Here is a 16,081-nt window from a genome sequence, read left to right as displayed (position 1 = left end):
ATTTTTATTTTGTGTTAAGTAATACATTTTCAGCACATTTTTCTTCACAATAACTGCAGCCCAATATACTGTGTACATTCTGGAACTAATTTGAGGTGTACCAGTTACAAGTGTAGATAAAAGTCTTTCTGAGCAAAAATCAAGAGGTTAAAAAAGGTTATCGCCATGAGAGCTGCGTTGGGGCTTCTAATCAAGCAGAATTGATTTATCTGTATCAACTTGGTTAATGTTACACTAGCAAGCAATGTGTTTAGTTTATCAGTAATGCACGTGTACATAAGCAGAGGGAAACATTCCTCACTTTCTTCACTTTGAAGGATAAGTGTAACCAGAACTGATATTTCCTGTTGTAGTGGAATAAAAATAAACTGACAGTAATGGTAATTAATGAAACATCTTAGAAAATCTTACCTTTATTTGAAAATACACATTTAAATGAGAATAACCTGACACAATGTTTTCTAAACAACAACTCAGATTTTATTCTGGCAGAAATTCCATAGAAGTGCTCTGTGTTACTGGAACAGACCAATGTTAAATTAATATTAATATTCCATTCAAATTCAGTACTGTGTTTGGTAAGGCATTGTCACAAGGTACCATTAAGTCAAACGTGGCCTTTTATGATTGGGGAACAGCTGATTTGTACAAGGTGAAGAAACACTAAGTGTGTCATAAGTGTGTGATAAAGTCTCAAGACTGACTCAGGATTGATCTGCATTAGGGGGAATGTGAATGCCTAGACTCTGTAGCAGGTTAGAAGCAGGCCCAGCTAGGCCAGCCTGAGAAGCCAGGGACTCGAGTAGATTTGTGACCAGGTTGAGGTCCACATCAAGTGGTTGTATATCTTCCTCTGCAGGCTCAGAGCCTGAGGTGACCGATGAGCTTTTAGGTGCATCTGCTTTATTACCAACCTATAAGGAACAATAAAAGGAACAATAAATCAAATAAAAGCTTTCAGGAAGTTACAGGCACATGACAATAAATATCTTTGGACTCTCACTCTATCTGGCTGTGTGAAGCTTTTTCCAATATTTGTGCTTTGCAGCTCCTGGTCCATTTCATCCATGTATTTCCTCAAATTGTCCAATGCCTCTGCACCTGCCTGCTCCCGAGAGCTGGCATTCTGCTCTTCTTCATTCTCATCATCCTCATTTTCCTCCTCCTCTTCATCCTCATCCTCAAAGTCATCAGAGTCTAACTCCTCATCCTTACATCCTGTAAAACAGATATACTAGTTTTTAGTGCATATTCACTACAATTACTTAAATGTGTAATTTGGACTTTATGATTCAAATCTAAACAAAATAACTTTGGATTTTATCAGACAGAACAGTGACAGGAAAGATGGGTCGTGCCTAGAAGGTAACAGTCCAGCTGCCAAAAGTCTTGCAAGAATTGTATGCAACCTTTACACGCTGTTTATTTAGACAGGGTTGCTGAAGAATTTTTTTTTATCAAATTTAAGACTTTTTAAGACCTAAACAAATGAAATTAATACCTTGTGTCCATACCAGAACAAACCCACACAATCTCAAAATAAATCATGTATTATAGATTTCTTTACTCAAACAGGCTGGGGCACACATTTAACAAAGCCTTAAAACGTATTATCAGCAAAACAGGATATCTTCCAGTTTAAAATAATCAACATAAGCCCGAAATACACCAGAGACTCTTATTTTGACATGCACATGCATCACTGCTTCCAGCTGCTTACTCAAACAGATAAGGGAAATAAAAAATGCACTCTTACAATAATCTTCAAGGTATTACAATATAAATACTTGACTAAAGTAAACATTGTCATTATTCATCAACAGTAAATAATCAGCAATTGCTTGTCATGTCCGGTACTCACTAATTGTGAACCACTACTTTGCAACTGCTGGAAACAATCACAAGCTCCCCCACGGGCCCAAAGAATGTGCAACAGTGCCGCATCTTCACTTTGAATGACGCAGCGCATGCATTTATTCAATGAAATCGTATCCTTCTGAAGTTTAATAATAATAACTTTAGGCCATTTCGTGAATCCTGTATTTCTGTCCCCAAATTTAAGACTTCTTTAAATGATAATTAAGATTTGTGTTACATTATTTAAGATATTTAATTATCTTAAATTTTGGGGCCTGGGTAGCTCAGCAAGTATTGACACTGACTACCAACCCTGGAGTCATGAGTTCAAATCCAGGGCATGCTGAGTGACTCCAGCCAGATCTCCTAAGCAACCAAATTGGCCCAGTTGCTAGAGAGGGTAGAGTCACATGGGGTAACCTCCTCGTGGTCACTAGAATGTGTGGTTCTCGCTCTCGGTGGGGCGCGTGGTGAGTTGTGCGTGGATGCCGCGGAGAATAGCGTGGGCCTCCACACGTGCTACGGTAATGCGCTCAACAAGCCACATGATAAGATGCGCTGATTGACGGTCTCAGACGTGGAGGCAACTGAGATTCGTCCTCCACCACCCGGATTGAGGCAAGTCACTACGCCACCAAGAGGACTTAGAGCGCATTGGGAATTGGACATTCGAAATTGGGGAAAAAAAAATTACCTTAAATTTTTGAAAACTGAATTTAAGACATTTTAAGGACCTGCAGGAACCTTGATAGACTCCCACAGAAACCCTACACCTAGCCCTACCCCCTTAAACTAACCTTAACCCATACCACTAAATCTAACCCAAATCTAACCTTAGGAACAGCAAATAAGACTCTCATGAAACTTTGACATCCGGACCTTCTAGACACAGACGGATAGATGGGAAAAAGGGGGTGGGATCAGGAAAAGACACGAGCTGGATCTGAATTTGGATCGCTCGCATATTAATGTCACCATGCAACATGTCATGGCACATATGCTACCTAGCCAGGCCAGTTGTACTACCTGTTTACAAACTTAACAGAGCTGTTTAAAAAAATTTAAAAACTGGTTTACAAACTTAAACCTGTTTACAAACATAAAAACCGGTTTACAAACAGACCAGAGGCCTGTCTCACAAAACTGTTTTCACTGTACCATAAGTTTGAGTTTGGTTTGAGCAGTGTTCATCGCCATAGTAACTACACTACACATCTAAACTGCTTCCAAGCTGGTTTTATCCTGGGTAACAGATCGCAACAGATCCTGAAGCAATCAGCTGCGAGTAAAGTGTCATCTCTGATGCAATCAAGTCACTCTCCCTGTACCTCTTGCTCCACAGAAAAATATATCATGGATTAAAATTGATATAAGGTTTTATATATTAGACCTCACTGAACACTTTATTAGGAAGACCTGCACACCTACTTATTCAATCGTGTGGCAGCAATGCAATGCAGAAAATCATGCAGATATGGGTCAGGAGCTTCAGTTAATGTTCACATCAACCATCAGAAAGGGGAAAAGTGATTTAGACCGTGGCATGATTGTTGGTGCCAGACAGGCTGGTTTGAATATTTCTGTAACTGCTGATCTCCTGGGATTTTTATGCACAACAGTCTCTAGAATTTTTAAGAGTGTTCGTAAAATGATTCTAACACTTTAAAGACGCATTTATTATTAGATGATTCTTTCCACCTGACCAAATATTCTGGTTAAATTATATTGTAGGCTATCTTCACACAAAGTGACATGGCTTGCACCTAATTAAATTATATTAGGCTTTTAATTTAAATGAATATAAAAGATTTAACATTTTAAATGAATACATAGATTTTGTGAACTTTTAAAATTAATAAGCCTGTACGTTCTTATTGTGAGCCTACCGGTATATACATTTATTTACACATTATATTCAATTATTTTTTCCAGAAGTCACCTCAAACTTCCATGGGCAGCAGCTGTATTTTTTCTTGTTGTGCACATTTAAGTCTTCACATATTCTTAATGACCTCTTGATCTTGAGCGCAGAAGTAAATCACACTGAATTTCTCGCACTGACTCTCTCCAAGCTTCACACTTTGGCTGTTTGTGGCAAGTGTGCACACGCTTCAGGGTTAAGCACTTGAATTCTGTTCATCTGACATAAGATGGTCTAATATCACTGGAAACCCAACTCACCAAGCAGTCTATCAAGAGCACTGGTTACTGCATCTGGATCAAAACTGAAGGGCTCAGCCAAGCAAGACCTGAAATATTTGGGAAAGATAGGACATATACTGTATGGTGGTAACAATTGATAATAATAATGAATAATGTACTGACAAATAATTAGCATTACTTTGGAATTTCAGCTCCTTCGTGAGAGGACATGGCATTGATAAAGTTCTTCATGCCTTGTGTTACAGACACCAGACTGTAGCCAGCTTCTTCCTCTAGCTCCTCTTCTTCAGGTTTTACTGTCTTGCGAGTGCCATCACTCACCCCGCGGCACCCTCTCTCCTCAAGCAGCCTCTCCAGCTCCTGAGGTGATATGTCTAACCACGCATCACCTACAGGGGGCGAGAGAGAGGGCAACACTATTGATTCCTGCTGACAAATGTGACTCATAATGTCATCTTTTTTTAATATGGAAATGAGATTTGTTCAGTACACTAGACAGGTTTACTTTATTTCTAGACCCAATTTATGCAGGCTACGAACAATACAATACTGTATGCTTTTAGACAAAATATAAAATGGTACATACTGTCCTCTGGTGGTAGATTTGCCTCTTTTTTTCTTAGGTCTTCCAAACTGTAGGATGTGCCTTGCAAGACTTGCAACACTTCATCACCAGGATTATGAATATCAGGGCTTGAGAAAAAGAGCAAAATTAGATATTAATGTAGTTAGTGGTATATTTCTACACTGATCAAGTCAGATGTACTAACTAGACTTTAAACTGTGACAGTGAACTAGAAATAAAAAGTAACTCACCAGTTTTTACTGGTTACTGACTGTTTGAAGAAGTTCTCTGCTGAAGTCTTTAGGTCTTTGTATCGGACAGACCCTTCTAGTTCCCCCTAGGTACACAAAAAACTTATATAAGCAGGAACATAAAACCCAACAAAACAGAGACAAAAAGAAAGAGAAGTTTAAGTTTATTAAACCTTTTCTTTCTAGCAAAGTATTTTTGCACCAAAACTTGCTCTTTACCTTAAAGTATCCATTCTTTTTGAGGCTATCTAAAAAGCCTCTCCAAAGTGGGTTACTGATGACAGAAGCCTCCTTCTCTGAAGAAGACTGTCCACTCTTAGAGCACAGGATTTCAAACCCATGGGCCTTAACAGAAATTATAATACATTAATACCCTAATGAGCATGGGCCAATGATTTCTATCTGCAAATTGTATTTCAGAAACACTCTACTTATGGACATATTGGAAACTCCAATAAAGATACAAAATATTTGCATACTTGTCTTCTGTGCTTGATCAAATCGCTCAATGATTCGACACAGATGCCAATTTCTATGTTTAAGACGCCTGAAAAGCTGCATTTACAGTATGTGCACTATCTACATTTTAATAGCCACCATTCTCTGTAGGCGACAGGAGAACCAGGTACCTCATGCACTCACCAGTTTCATGCCCAGCTCGTGAGCTCTGTACTGGGGATGAGAGTGAGGGGGAAGGGTAAAACCACTCCTCCGATCTGGAACAAAACTCTGTTGCTGCAGCTGTGCGTACAAGCAACGGGTAAACTTTACCTTAAGCAGAGGGGCAGAAGTTACATTTATGTGACAGATTTCAACAAGTAGCTTTCCTCACAAAGGTTATGTAAGAATGAAATGTCGACTTCTTACTGATGTCATAACTATGGTGTCAGGAGGAAAGGTGTGGAAAGTTCGGCAAGCCTGGAGGTCAACCGGGTCACGGAGATAGAAAGCAGACACTGCAGGGGCTATGAGGTCAGGCCTCCTAGACAACACAACAGCAATTCCCGCAGGTAGGTAACAGTGGGCGTGGTGGAAATTCTGCTGGATTTTATCCGGGTACCTGTGCAACCAAGAAACAAAAGATAATTTAAATCTTAAAAATAAGAACTTTGATTATTTGCTTATCAGATAAAAACGTAATAAAATATTGACATCACTAACAAAATTTCACACCTTTGTGAAAAAATGAAAATTCTCTCATCATTTACTCACCCTCATGCCATCTAAAATGTGTATTACTTTCATTCTTCTGTAGAACACAAACAAAGATTTTTAGAAAAATATCTCAACTCTGTAGGTCCATAAAATGCAAGTGAATTGTGGCCAGAACTTTGAAGCTCCAAAAAGTATAAAGGCAGCATAAAAGTAATCCATAAAGCTCCAGTGGTTAAATCTGTATCTTCAGAAACTATATGATAAGTGTGGGTGAGAAACAGACCAATATTTAAGTCCTTTTATACAATAAATCTCCACTTACACTTTTACATTCTTTTTTTTTTTCAATTGGCATTCTTTGTGCATATCACCACCTACTGGGCAGTGAGTTTATAGTAAAAAAGGACTTAAATATTGGTCTGTTTTTCACCCACACCTATCATATCACTTCTGAAGATATGGATTTATTATGGAGTATTATGGACTACTTTTATGCTGCCTTTTTATGCTTTATGGACCTTCAAAGTTCTGGCCACCATTCACGTGCCTTGCATGGACCTACAGAGCTGAGATATTCTTCTAAAATGTTCGTCTGTGTTCTGCAGAAGAAAGAAAAAAGTCATACACATCTGGGATGGCATGAGGGTAAGTAAATGATGAGAGAATTTTCATTTTAGGGTGAACTATCCCTTGGATATTATTCCATTAATCTCTAATAACACCACTCTTACCCATCCAGCCTCCTGGCCAGAGCTGAGCGTATGGGATGTTTGGCTAGACAGCTCTGTGTCTGTGACTGCAACACTTCTAGAGCCTGACCCACAGAGGGCACAGAGTCTCTGGGCCACCCAAACTCTCCAGAATGTAAACGGTTGGGTAATATGTGCAGTTCTCCTTGATACAGGAACACCTGCTCGAAAGAAAAACAAAAAGCATGGTGCAGTGATGGTATCATGTTGTAATACCATGGTGCTTTAAAAGTGAACTATTGCTGAATGAATTATTCATGTACAGTGGTATGGTACTCCAAAGTACTTCAAAGAATACCATGGGTTTACAATGGTAACATGTCCAAAAACCATAGTAATACTTTAATATGTATATGTTGGTGTTACCATTTAGATTTCAAATACTAACCCTGTTTTCACTGCTATCAGGGTCCAGCCACTTTGGCAAGTGTTCAGCTGCTTCAATCAGGAGAAACTGCCCATCATTATCATGGATGACAGCGGCTATTCCGTTAAAGGTGCGTGTGATGTGTTTAAGCAGGTAAACAATGAACCATTCATCCTCCACATTATCACCAAACTCAGTAACACCCCCCAAGTGTGCTGGCACATCCCCTAAAAAAAGAGCAAAAAAGGAGCATTTTGGCTTCTTAGAAAATGTATGATAAAACACTGAACTCTGGACAGTATGTGAACTCCTCAAAGAAAACGTAAAATAGGGAAACAAACATTCAAGCAAAGCATCTCAATTTAAGATTGTCCAGTTGAGATATAGCCTATGTAAAGAAGCTCATCCCAGATCAGCTTAGCTATGATGCCTAAAATGCTGTCTAGGTAGGTGGCTCATTAAGTTTTGAGCCAATACAGCTAATATTTATCATAATAATACTAACCACACCAAAACTTTCTGCAAAACCTTCAAACTCGTACCTTTCTCAGGATGATATCTTAGATTGAAGGGCTGGTGTTGCCAGATGTACTGTACCAACAGAGGGGCAACCTCAGCCAGGATGTTCTCAAGGAGCTGCTGTAGGGATCTCTCATTCACTTCTGTGTCTGACTGGACCAGAAACAGCTTATACTGGACCGCGTCTTCAGGGATGGCAGGTCTTCTTAAAGCATCCATGTTCAGAAATATCACTGTATTTTGCTGGTGATTCCAGAAACTTGCCAGGCTAGCGCCTTAAATCAATCGGTTAAAATAGTTCTACATGTAGATACCAGTTTGTTAATAACTTGTGAACCTTGTTAACTTGTAGTTATGCGATTAGTTGTTTAATAAACGCATGGCAGTGGTACGATTATGTGGACAGGTTAACATGTTTTCATATCTCTTGAGCTTCCGGCATTTTCTTTTCACGCTCCGGAAGTGACATGTTCAAACTAAAGGACCACAGTTCAAGATAAAGGTCCTCTAAAATCTGAGCAGTGAAAAATCCTCACGAATAATTTATTTATTTCAAAAATAGAATTGCAAAATATATTAAATAGCGCCTTTCAGGTTGTAGTCCAAAAAAAACGGAAGAGAATTCGCATTTTTGAGCCAGGTGTTCCTTCAGGATTTTCCTGTGGGTTTTAATAATGGCAGTTTTGAATTTATGCGTAAAAAAAAAAAAAAAAAATCTGTGGTAAACATTACTTTCAAATACTTGGATGTTTTGTTCTACAACATAAATTACACACAATCATACCCCAAATGTGAATTTTGAAGCCGCTGTGTTTAAAAAAATAATTTAAAAAATATTGCTAGCAAGTTGCTAGATAAGAACTACTACGGTTCCCTATCGATTCAGTTCACTCGACATTGCCGTAAGCACTATGGGGAGTGTCCTTCTTTCACAATCTTGTTGAAACCCTTATACAATTATACAATCACGCCAATCCAATAGTGTCAGAACCCCGCCCCTTTAGACGTGCATTAGGCTTATATAAGTGGGCGCTCAGTCACCATTTTTTCAGAATTTTCTTCCTTCAAGACTGCAAACTTCGTCTACGTCTTGGAATCCTTTCTGCTTTTCCGTCGATATACATTTACAGCGGACGGAACTCCTCAGTGAGAGGTGGACAGGACAACTCATTGCCTGTGCTCAGCTCCAGTACAGAGAAGCTTTCTGCTCCCCTGTGTGTTCCGGTGAAGAATTCTCCACATTGGCGTCAAAGACGCTCTCGGTGAACAGGTTCTTCGCATCAGACGCTCGTCGTTTATCAATGCACCGCGGAGACTTCTACCTGCTTCCCACAGTGCTCTGGATGGAGTTACTGTATCCTTTATGTATAGATATATATATATATATATATATATATATATATATATATATATATATATATACAATATTGACTAAAATGTGTGATACGCATCTTTCTAAAGATTTTCTTAAATATTTTCTAAAAATGTTTTCTATGTGAACAGCACATTCCGCTGCTTGATGAGCACGAGAGCTGTGTTCGCTGTCTGGGCCACACCCACACACAAGTAGCTCTCATGGAGACAGACTGTCCTCACTGCGAGGGCATGAATCTCCAGACGTTGCGCTCTAGGATTGACCTCATTCTGAGGGAAGGTGCCGGCGATCTGGTGAAGGTGATCTCCTGCCGGCGCAAGCCCTGCAAGCCTCTCAATCTTCCTTTCTAACATCCTCGCCTGTGCAATATGCGCATGATGATCTCCGGCCCTCTATTAGAGCGCATGGCCTCATTACGTTTGGCGGCTGTGACGATGGGGATGATGCTGTGTAACTCGCATCTTCGGGCGAGTGGTTCACGGAGGATGTTGCCGCCTCTTTCCCCAGTGAGGGTGAAGAGCGTGCACATGCCAAGGACAAGGAGCTTCTTCGCGTCCTCATGAGGGCGGATGAAGAGCTCTGTCTTGAGTGGTCCCCTCCAGAAGAGCCAGAAAAGTCTCACTTGGATGAATGTTTTTTGCAAATCAGCTGTCATCAACAGACTGCGGTCTGGAGGAGCACACCATTCTTCCCTGAGGTCCATGCGGAGCTTACAAAGACCTAGTGTGCGCCTTACTCTTCGCGCATTCGGGCCGGAGGTGCTGCTGTCCTCACTAAAGTGGACCACGGTAATAAAAAAAGGCTATTCAAAACTTCCCCCTGTAGAACAGGCAGTTGCAGCTCACCTCTGCCATAATACCACCATGGGATGGAAATCACGCTCCAGTCACCCTTCCAAGCCATGTCGACTGACGAGCCAAGCTGGTTCAGCACTGTGCTCCAGGTTTTTCAAACTAAGCTTCTTCAACAAATGAATGAACAAGGCTCTGATCCAGAGCTGTTCAAAGAGCTCCACACAGATTTGGCGCTACGAGCCACGAAAGCTACCACTCAGGCCATCAGCAAAGCGATGAGCAATCTGGTGGTTTTGGATCGGCATATTTGGCTAACACTCAGGGAGATGCGTGTCGCCCGATGGTCTCTTTGGCAACACGGTAGAAAGCTTTTCAGAGGGCTTCATCATAGTGCAAAAGCAATCTCAAGCGTTAAAACACTTTCTACCAAAGAGAAGTAGCACTTCCCCTTTCCCGGCATGCTTCCGATTTAATTCTGGTCAGCACCCGACAAAGAATTAATTTCTTGCTGCCCCAGCACAGCTGAAAGCTACTAATGAGCCGTCAGTGAAGCCACGCAAGCTGTGGCCCAAGTGTAAGCACCTGCCATCTCAGCACAAAAATGCAGCAATGAAAAACAGGGTTTACAGCTGTTATTTTCTCATTCCATAGAGAGATGATGGTCTTCGGCCCATTCTAGATCTGGTACACTTGAATCGCACGCTCGCAAAGCGCCCATTCAAAATGTTAACTCAGAAACAGATCTTATCGCATATCTGTCCTCAGGACTGATTTGCGTCTATAGATCTGAAGGACGTGTATTTTCATGTACCAATTGCACCACGTCACAAGCAGTTTTCGAGATTTGCGTTCAAGGGAACTGCTTATCAATTCAAAGTCCTTCCTTTCGGTCTGTCTCTGGCTCCCTTCACGTTCACGAAATGTATCGATGAAACGCCCATTGAAAATGAACGGTGAGCGTGTTTTGAATTACCTTGACGATTGGTTATTACTAGCCCAATTAGATGCACTACTGAGCAAACACAGAGACGTGCTGCTTTGCCATCTGAAAAATCTGGGTCTGAATGTCAGCTGGGCGAAAAGCACATTTTCCCTCAGCCACCTTACTAACAAGCGCATACAGACCATTCTTCAGTATCTTTCTCAGTTCAAACTGGGGAATACATTGCCAATGAAGTCATTTCAGAGAATGCTGTGTTTTATGGCGGCAACATCTGCCGTCATACCAGTAGCTCTGTTACACATGAGACCTCTCCAGTACTGGCTCAAGCGGCACGTTTCACATCGTGCCTGGTGCCTCGGGCGCATGCAAATTGCGGTGTCTGGCCGCTGTCTGGCTGCTTTAACACCATGGACAGCGCTGGCCTTCTACCAACATGGTGTTATGCTGGGTTAAATTTTCAGAAGAAAGTTTTGACCACATATGCATCCAACACAGGTTGGGGCGCGGTGTCACCAGGGCGGACTCAGATCGCCACAGTTAATGAGCATAACCACTAGCGGATCCTGGCATAGGCAATATAGGCAGCCACCTCGGGCGGCAACACTCTCTGGGGCTCTCTCTTGTGTGTGTGTGTGTGTGTGTGTGTGTGTGTGTGTGTGTGTGTTTTTTATTATATGTGACTACAGGGATGTTCGTTGGGGGTCAGGGTGGGGTTGGTGATTGGGGAGGGATATTAGTGGGGGTTAAATGTTAAATGTTGATTCGATGTGTATGTGTTGTGTTTTTCTCTGTAGTGTATTTTTAATCAATAAAAAAATTTTAATTGAGAAGAGAAATTCAGGTGGCAAAATTCGAGGATGACATCCGGGAGTGCAAGGAAGAGCAAACGATCATCGATGTAATCCATCTCTTTCTTGGACAATCGCAAAGTGATGGCAACAGCTCAAAAGTAATTTTAAATATATATATCATCGCTGTCTGTTGAAAAAACATATGTCCAAAAAACAGATTTTTCAAAAGCATGGAAAAACTGTTTTTCTCATAAAGAATCTTACAAGATACTTGTTAAACAGACAGCCTGATTAAACATCTTTTCATTATCTTTTATTATTTCACTTATTTACAGTAACAACAAGAGGTAGCTATCTATTACCTTGGATGTAATGATTAAACACACTCTGTTATTCTCTGAAGGCAGAGAAATGTATTATATATATTATATTATAATATATATATGTGTGTGTGTATTGTTATATAAATGTTCAACTATTTTTGATCTCACAACCGTTTAACAGACATATAGAAATATATATTTTATTTTTAGATTTATTATTTAATATTTATCGACTATTAAAATGTTTTTTTTTTTTTTTTTTGTTTGTTTTTTTTGCAGACTTGCAGTTAAAAAGAGGTAGTTTGATTATTTGTTTTCCACTGGTAAATGTCCTTTGCCCATACCATTAGGAAATAAGGTTCTTGATGAAACTTGCTGTAAGGTGAAGGATCCAGTTTACTGATTAAGTTGATCTTTTCTTCAAAACACATTAATGAAACATTATATTAAGTATTCCTAAAGTATACTTTTTTTGTGTTTTCACAATGTTGTTGTCACAGTTGTTTAAAATTACTTTTGAGCTGTTTCCATCGCTTTGCGATTGTCCAAGGGAGAAAAATATGGATTACATCAACGCTCGTTTGCTCTTCCTTGCATTCCCAGAGTATCATCTTCAAATTTTGCCACCTGAATTTCACAACCTGAAATCCACAACTTGAATAATTAAAATTTAAATTTCACAACCAGAATATTTTTTTAGGATAATTCGCAAAAAATGTTTTCAAATATTAAAAATAAAAAGCAAAATGTTTCTATAACATAAAATTCTCTCAGTCTTTTTTTCGGAGGCTTTTTCAAATTCAAGTTCTGGTGATATAAAAATTATGCCATATCATACTCTATAACTATTTAGTTCATATATCCATTCTAAGTGCTCCTTTCCTGGCTCACCATGAGGGTTATTCACTTGCGGTATCCACCTTATTTTGCAACGTGTAAGTAAGCAGCAGCTGCATTTCCGGCGAATGTGTAAAAGTTTTGCTGTTGTAGACTGCAATGTAAATAAATAGAAGGATAATAATACCAGAATTTAGTGATATAAGTTTATAAACAATCACACAATCACAGGATATACAGCAGAATGATGGCCTAATGTTGGATAATTTTCTAGCTTCAGCTTTTATAGTAAAAGAGTAAGTAAATCATTCACTTGTTGAAAATCTGCTTCTTACTTCACTGAGATCGTGACGATGCAGTATTTCTTGTCTCCATGCAAACCTCCATTTATATGTACCTGCATAACCTCCAATGATGCCTTTATTTGTTTATTTCTAAAGGCGATGTTTCATAAGCCATGCTGAATGCGAGATTTGTGTGTCAGTTTACTATACACTGCTAAGAAAGAGAGAATGCTCTCTGACAAGAATGGAGAGTAAAATGCTTTTGTAATTTGCCAAGATGAAACAAGTTGAAACAATTTTGGAGCAAAGAAAGTTAAAGCAGCATTTGCCCAGCGTCTTTCTGCTCTCTGCTGGTCGTGTAAAGTTTGTAGAGGCGTGTCAGATGGCGAGGAGGACTGTCCTGTCAGCGCCTGATCTCTCATTCATTCTGCCTGTGCAACAGTGTGATATAACGATAGCAATATGTGTTATTCAGTAAAACTATATGCGTTCAAAACCAATGAGTTTATGAAAATCATAATTAATGATAATAATATGATGACATATATTGCCAGCCTGTAATATAAAGCAGCATAATGTAGTATTTTTGTATCACTAAAATAGCTAATAGTGGCTGATACATTCAAGTGGTCCACATTCAAAGTTGATAATGGCATCGCCCTAGTTTCGCTGAAAAATAAGGTGGATTCTCATGTCGGTCGCCATCCCACAGGACTGCTCTTAGGCCATGTTTTCGATAAGTACTCCCATAAGAAATAAAACCTACTTTTCCAACTATGTTGTGAGAGGGTTAATAAGCCATACTGTGTATGTATGTATGGTTCATATAGATTCCAGACTGCGTTAATTTCCATTTGGCATCCGCCATGTGGACTTTAATATGACTTATAAGTCATCGGCCTGTGGCCTGTGACTCCTTATAATATCTCTATTTAGTGTTATAACTCTGGGAGTGTAATGTCACATAGTGCATTCCCCATAGTGCTTATGACAATGCCGAGTGAACTGAATTGATAGGGAACATCTCCGGTTACACATTTAACCTCGGCTCCCTGAGATGAAGAGAACGAGACATTGCCAAAGCTGGCTGCACTACTACTTCAGAGTTTCATAATCGAGTGACTCATTCTTGTCCCCCAGTTAGAAAATTCTGAAGAAATGGTGACGCTTATATAGGACTAATGTGCACCTAAAGGGGCGGGGTTTAGACACCATTGCCAATCAGAGGATTGGCGTGATTGTATAAGGGTTTCAACAAGGTCGTGTAAGAAGGACACGCCCCATAGTGCTTACCGCAATGTCTCGTTCCCTTCATCTCAGGGAATTGAGGCTACATGTGTAACCGGAGATGTTTTCTGTTTTGTCAGGCACGTTTACTCACATGCTTGTGGTATTTGTAGTCCTTACCTAGCAACTCGTTAGCAACATACACTTTCTTTTTTTTGGGGGGGGGGGGATTTTCTCCCCTTTTCTCCCCAATTTGGCATGCCCAATTCCCTGTGCGCTCTAGGTCCTCGTGGTGGCGTAGTGACTCGCCTCAATCCGGGTGGCGGAGGACGTGGCTTGTTGAGCGTGGAGACCTAGCGCATGTGGAGGCTTCACGCTTTTCTCTGCAGCATCCATGCACAACTCACCACGTGCCCTACCAAGAGCGAGAACCACATTATAGTGACCACGAGGAGGTTAACCCAATGTGACTCTACCCACCCTAGCAACCGGGCCAATTGGTTGCTTAGGAAGCCTGACTGGAGTCACTCAGCACGTCCTGGATTCAAACTTGTGACACCAGGAGTGGTAGTCAGCGTCTTTACTTGCTAAGCTACCAAGGCCCCCCAACATACACTTTCAAAATTCATGTTTGAGGTATGACTGTGTGTAAATTATGTTGTGTTTACCACAGCTTTATTTATCTCATAAATTGAAAATCCCCATTATAAAAACCCACAGGAAATTCCAGAGGGAGCCCATGAACCAATTAGCCTTCCAAGTTCACTTACAAATTGACGTCAATGCTGAAAAGAACAATACTACTACTGTAGCTAACTACTAAGGGGCCATTCAGACCGAACACGTTCATGCACCAAAAAAGCTAGATGTAGCACAACAAATAGAACAGTATGTGAGTGTCTTGAGACCTGTATTGTTCTGATAAGCCATTTAAAAAACTAAACGCTTCCGCACGAGACGCTGAAAAAACAACGAGATGCAGCGCAACGGCGCATGTTTTTACCTAGAAGAACAAAAACAGTGAAGATGAATGCAAAAACACATTCTTATAAAATAGGAACATACTTTAAAAAGTACTTAAAATAAGATATACTGAAAAAATAAATGTTGCTTAGTATAGCAAATACCTCCCTGGGCAAAAAGGTTGCTTTTTAGACCACCAATGCGTGGTCTAACACCAACGCCTACGTCACAGTCGGAAGTGGTGGCAAAAAAACCTGTAGTTAGCTGACCCAACAGTACTCAAAAAGTTAGCTTTTACCTAAAATTGTCTGGTTAAGCTAAATTAAATATCTTGCTGTGGTGTTGGCTGTAAAAATCGCAATGGCAAAAACCGAAGGGCTTCAGTTTTATCGGATTCCGTCAACAGAGCTGACTGGACTGAGGGGATTTCCAACTCACTGCTTTGCAGCGAACATTTTATTACAAATATGTTATAAACTCATTCATTATATCATATCATTATAATAACAGCTAAGAATATTTTTGTATTTATGATGGCTTTATGTCATAATTCCCTTTAATCGATGAGCACTTAACCTGCACTTTATGTAAAAAAAAAAAAAAGCGAATCCTTTTTCTGTCTCTTTCTTCTGTGCTAGCATCTTTACTACTCCAGCCACTGTGAGAACTTGGCAGTCATATACTGTAGATGTTGTTAAACTTTGTATGACAAATTGCTTGCTATGCGTCTCATTTGTAAGTTGCTTTGGAGAAAAGCGTCTGCTAAATGACTAAATGTTATGTAAAATGTAATCATAAGTAGCTGTTTACTAGCAATAGTGTACCTAAACCTAGCTAGATTTTAACTTGAAGGCTAATTTTATTTTATATTATCTTTAAGCGATGTTTAGGGGAGCTAGCTAGCGCTAGCTGTCTAAT

At 39.9% G+C, this 16,081-nt stretch overlaps 1 protein-coding gene across 1 annotated transcript; it reads right to left on the bottom strand.

Annotated features, from left to right (window-relative positions):
* Positions 1-14: 14 nt before the first annotated feature.
* On the bottom strand, positions 15-8,073 carry ecd (ecdysoneless homolog (Drosophila)). The gene is made up of 12 exons (XM_051722671.1): positions 7,650-8,073; positions 7,129-7,334; positions 6,723-6,901; positions 5,704-5,896; positions 5,479-5,607; positions 5,056-5,181; positions 4,837-4,922; positions 4,607-4,713; positions 4,199-4,409; positions 4,039-4,106; positions 1,004-1,218; positions 15-914 (listed from the first exon to the last, which is right to left on the bottom strand). The coding sequence occupies exons 1-12, from the start codon at positions 7,843-7,845 to the stop codon at positions 705-707; spliced, it is 1,926 nt and encodes a 641-aa protein (XP_051578631.1). The 5' UTR covers positions 7,846-8,073; the 3' UTR covers positions 15-704.
* Between the last annotated feature and the right edge of the window lie 8,008 nt (positions 8,074-16,081).

This window comes from Myxocyprinus asiaticus, chromosome 17 (genome assembly GCF_019703515.2).
Source record: "Myxocyprinus asiaticus isolate MX2 ecotype Aquarium Trade chromosome 17, UBuf_Myxa_2, whole genome shotgun sequence".
Classification (NCBI taxonomy): domain Eukaryota; kingdom Metazoa; phylum Chordata; class Actinopteri; order Cypriniformes; family Catostomidae; genus Myxocyprinus; species Myxocyprinus asiaticus.
The sequence above is the reverse complement of the archived record's forward strand: the minus strand, read 5'-3'. Positions and strand labels throughout refer to the sequence as shown.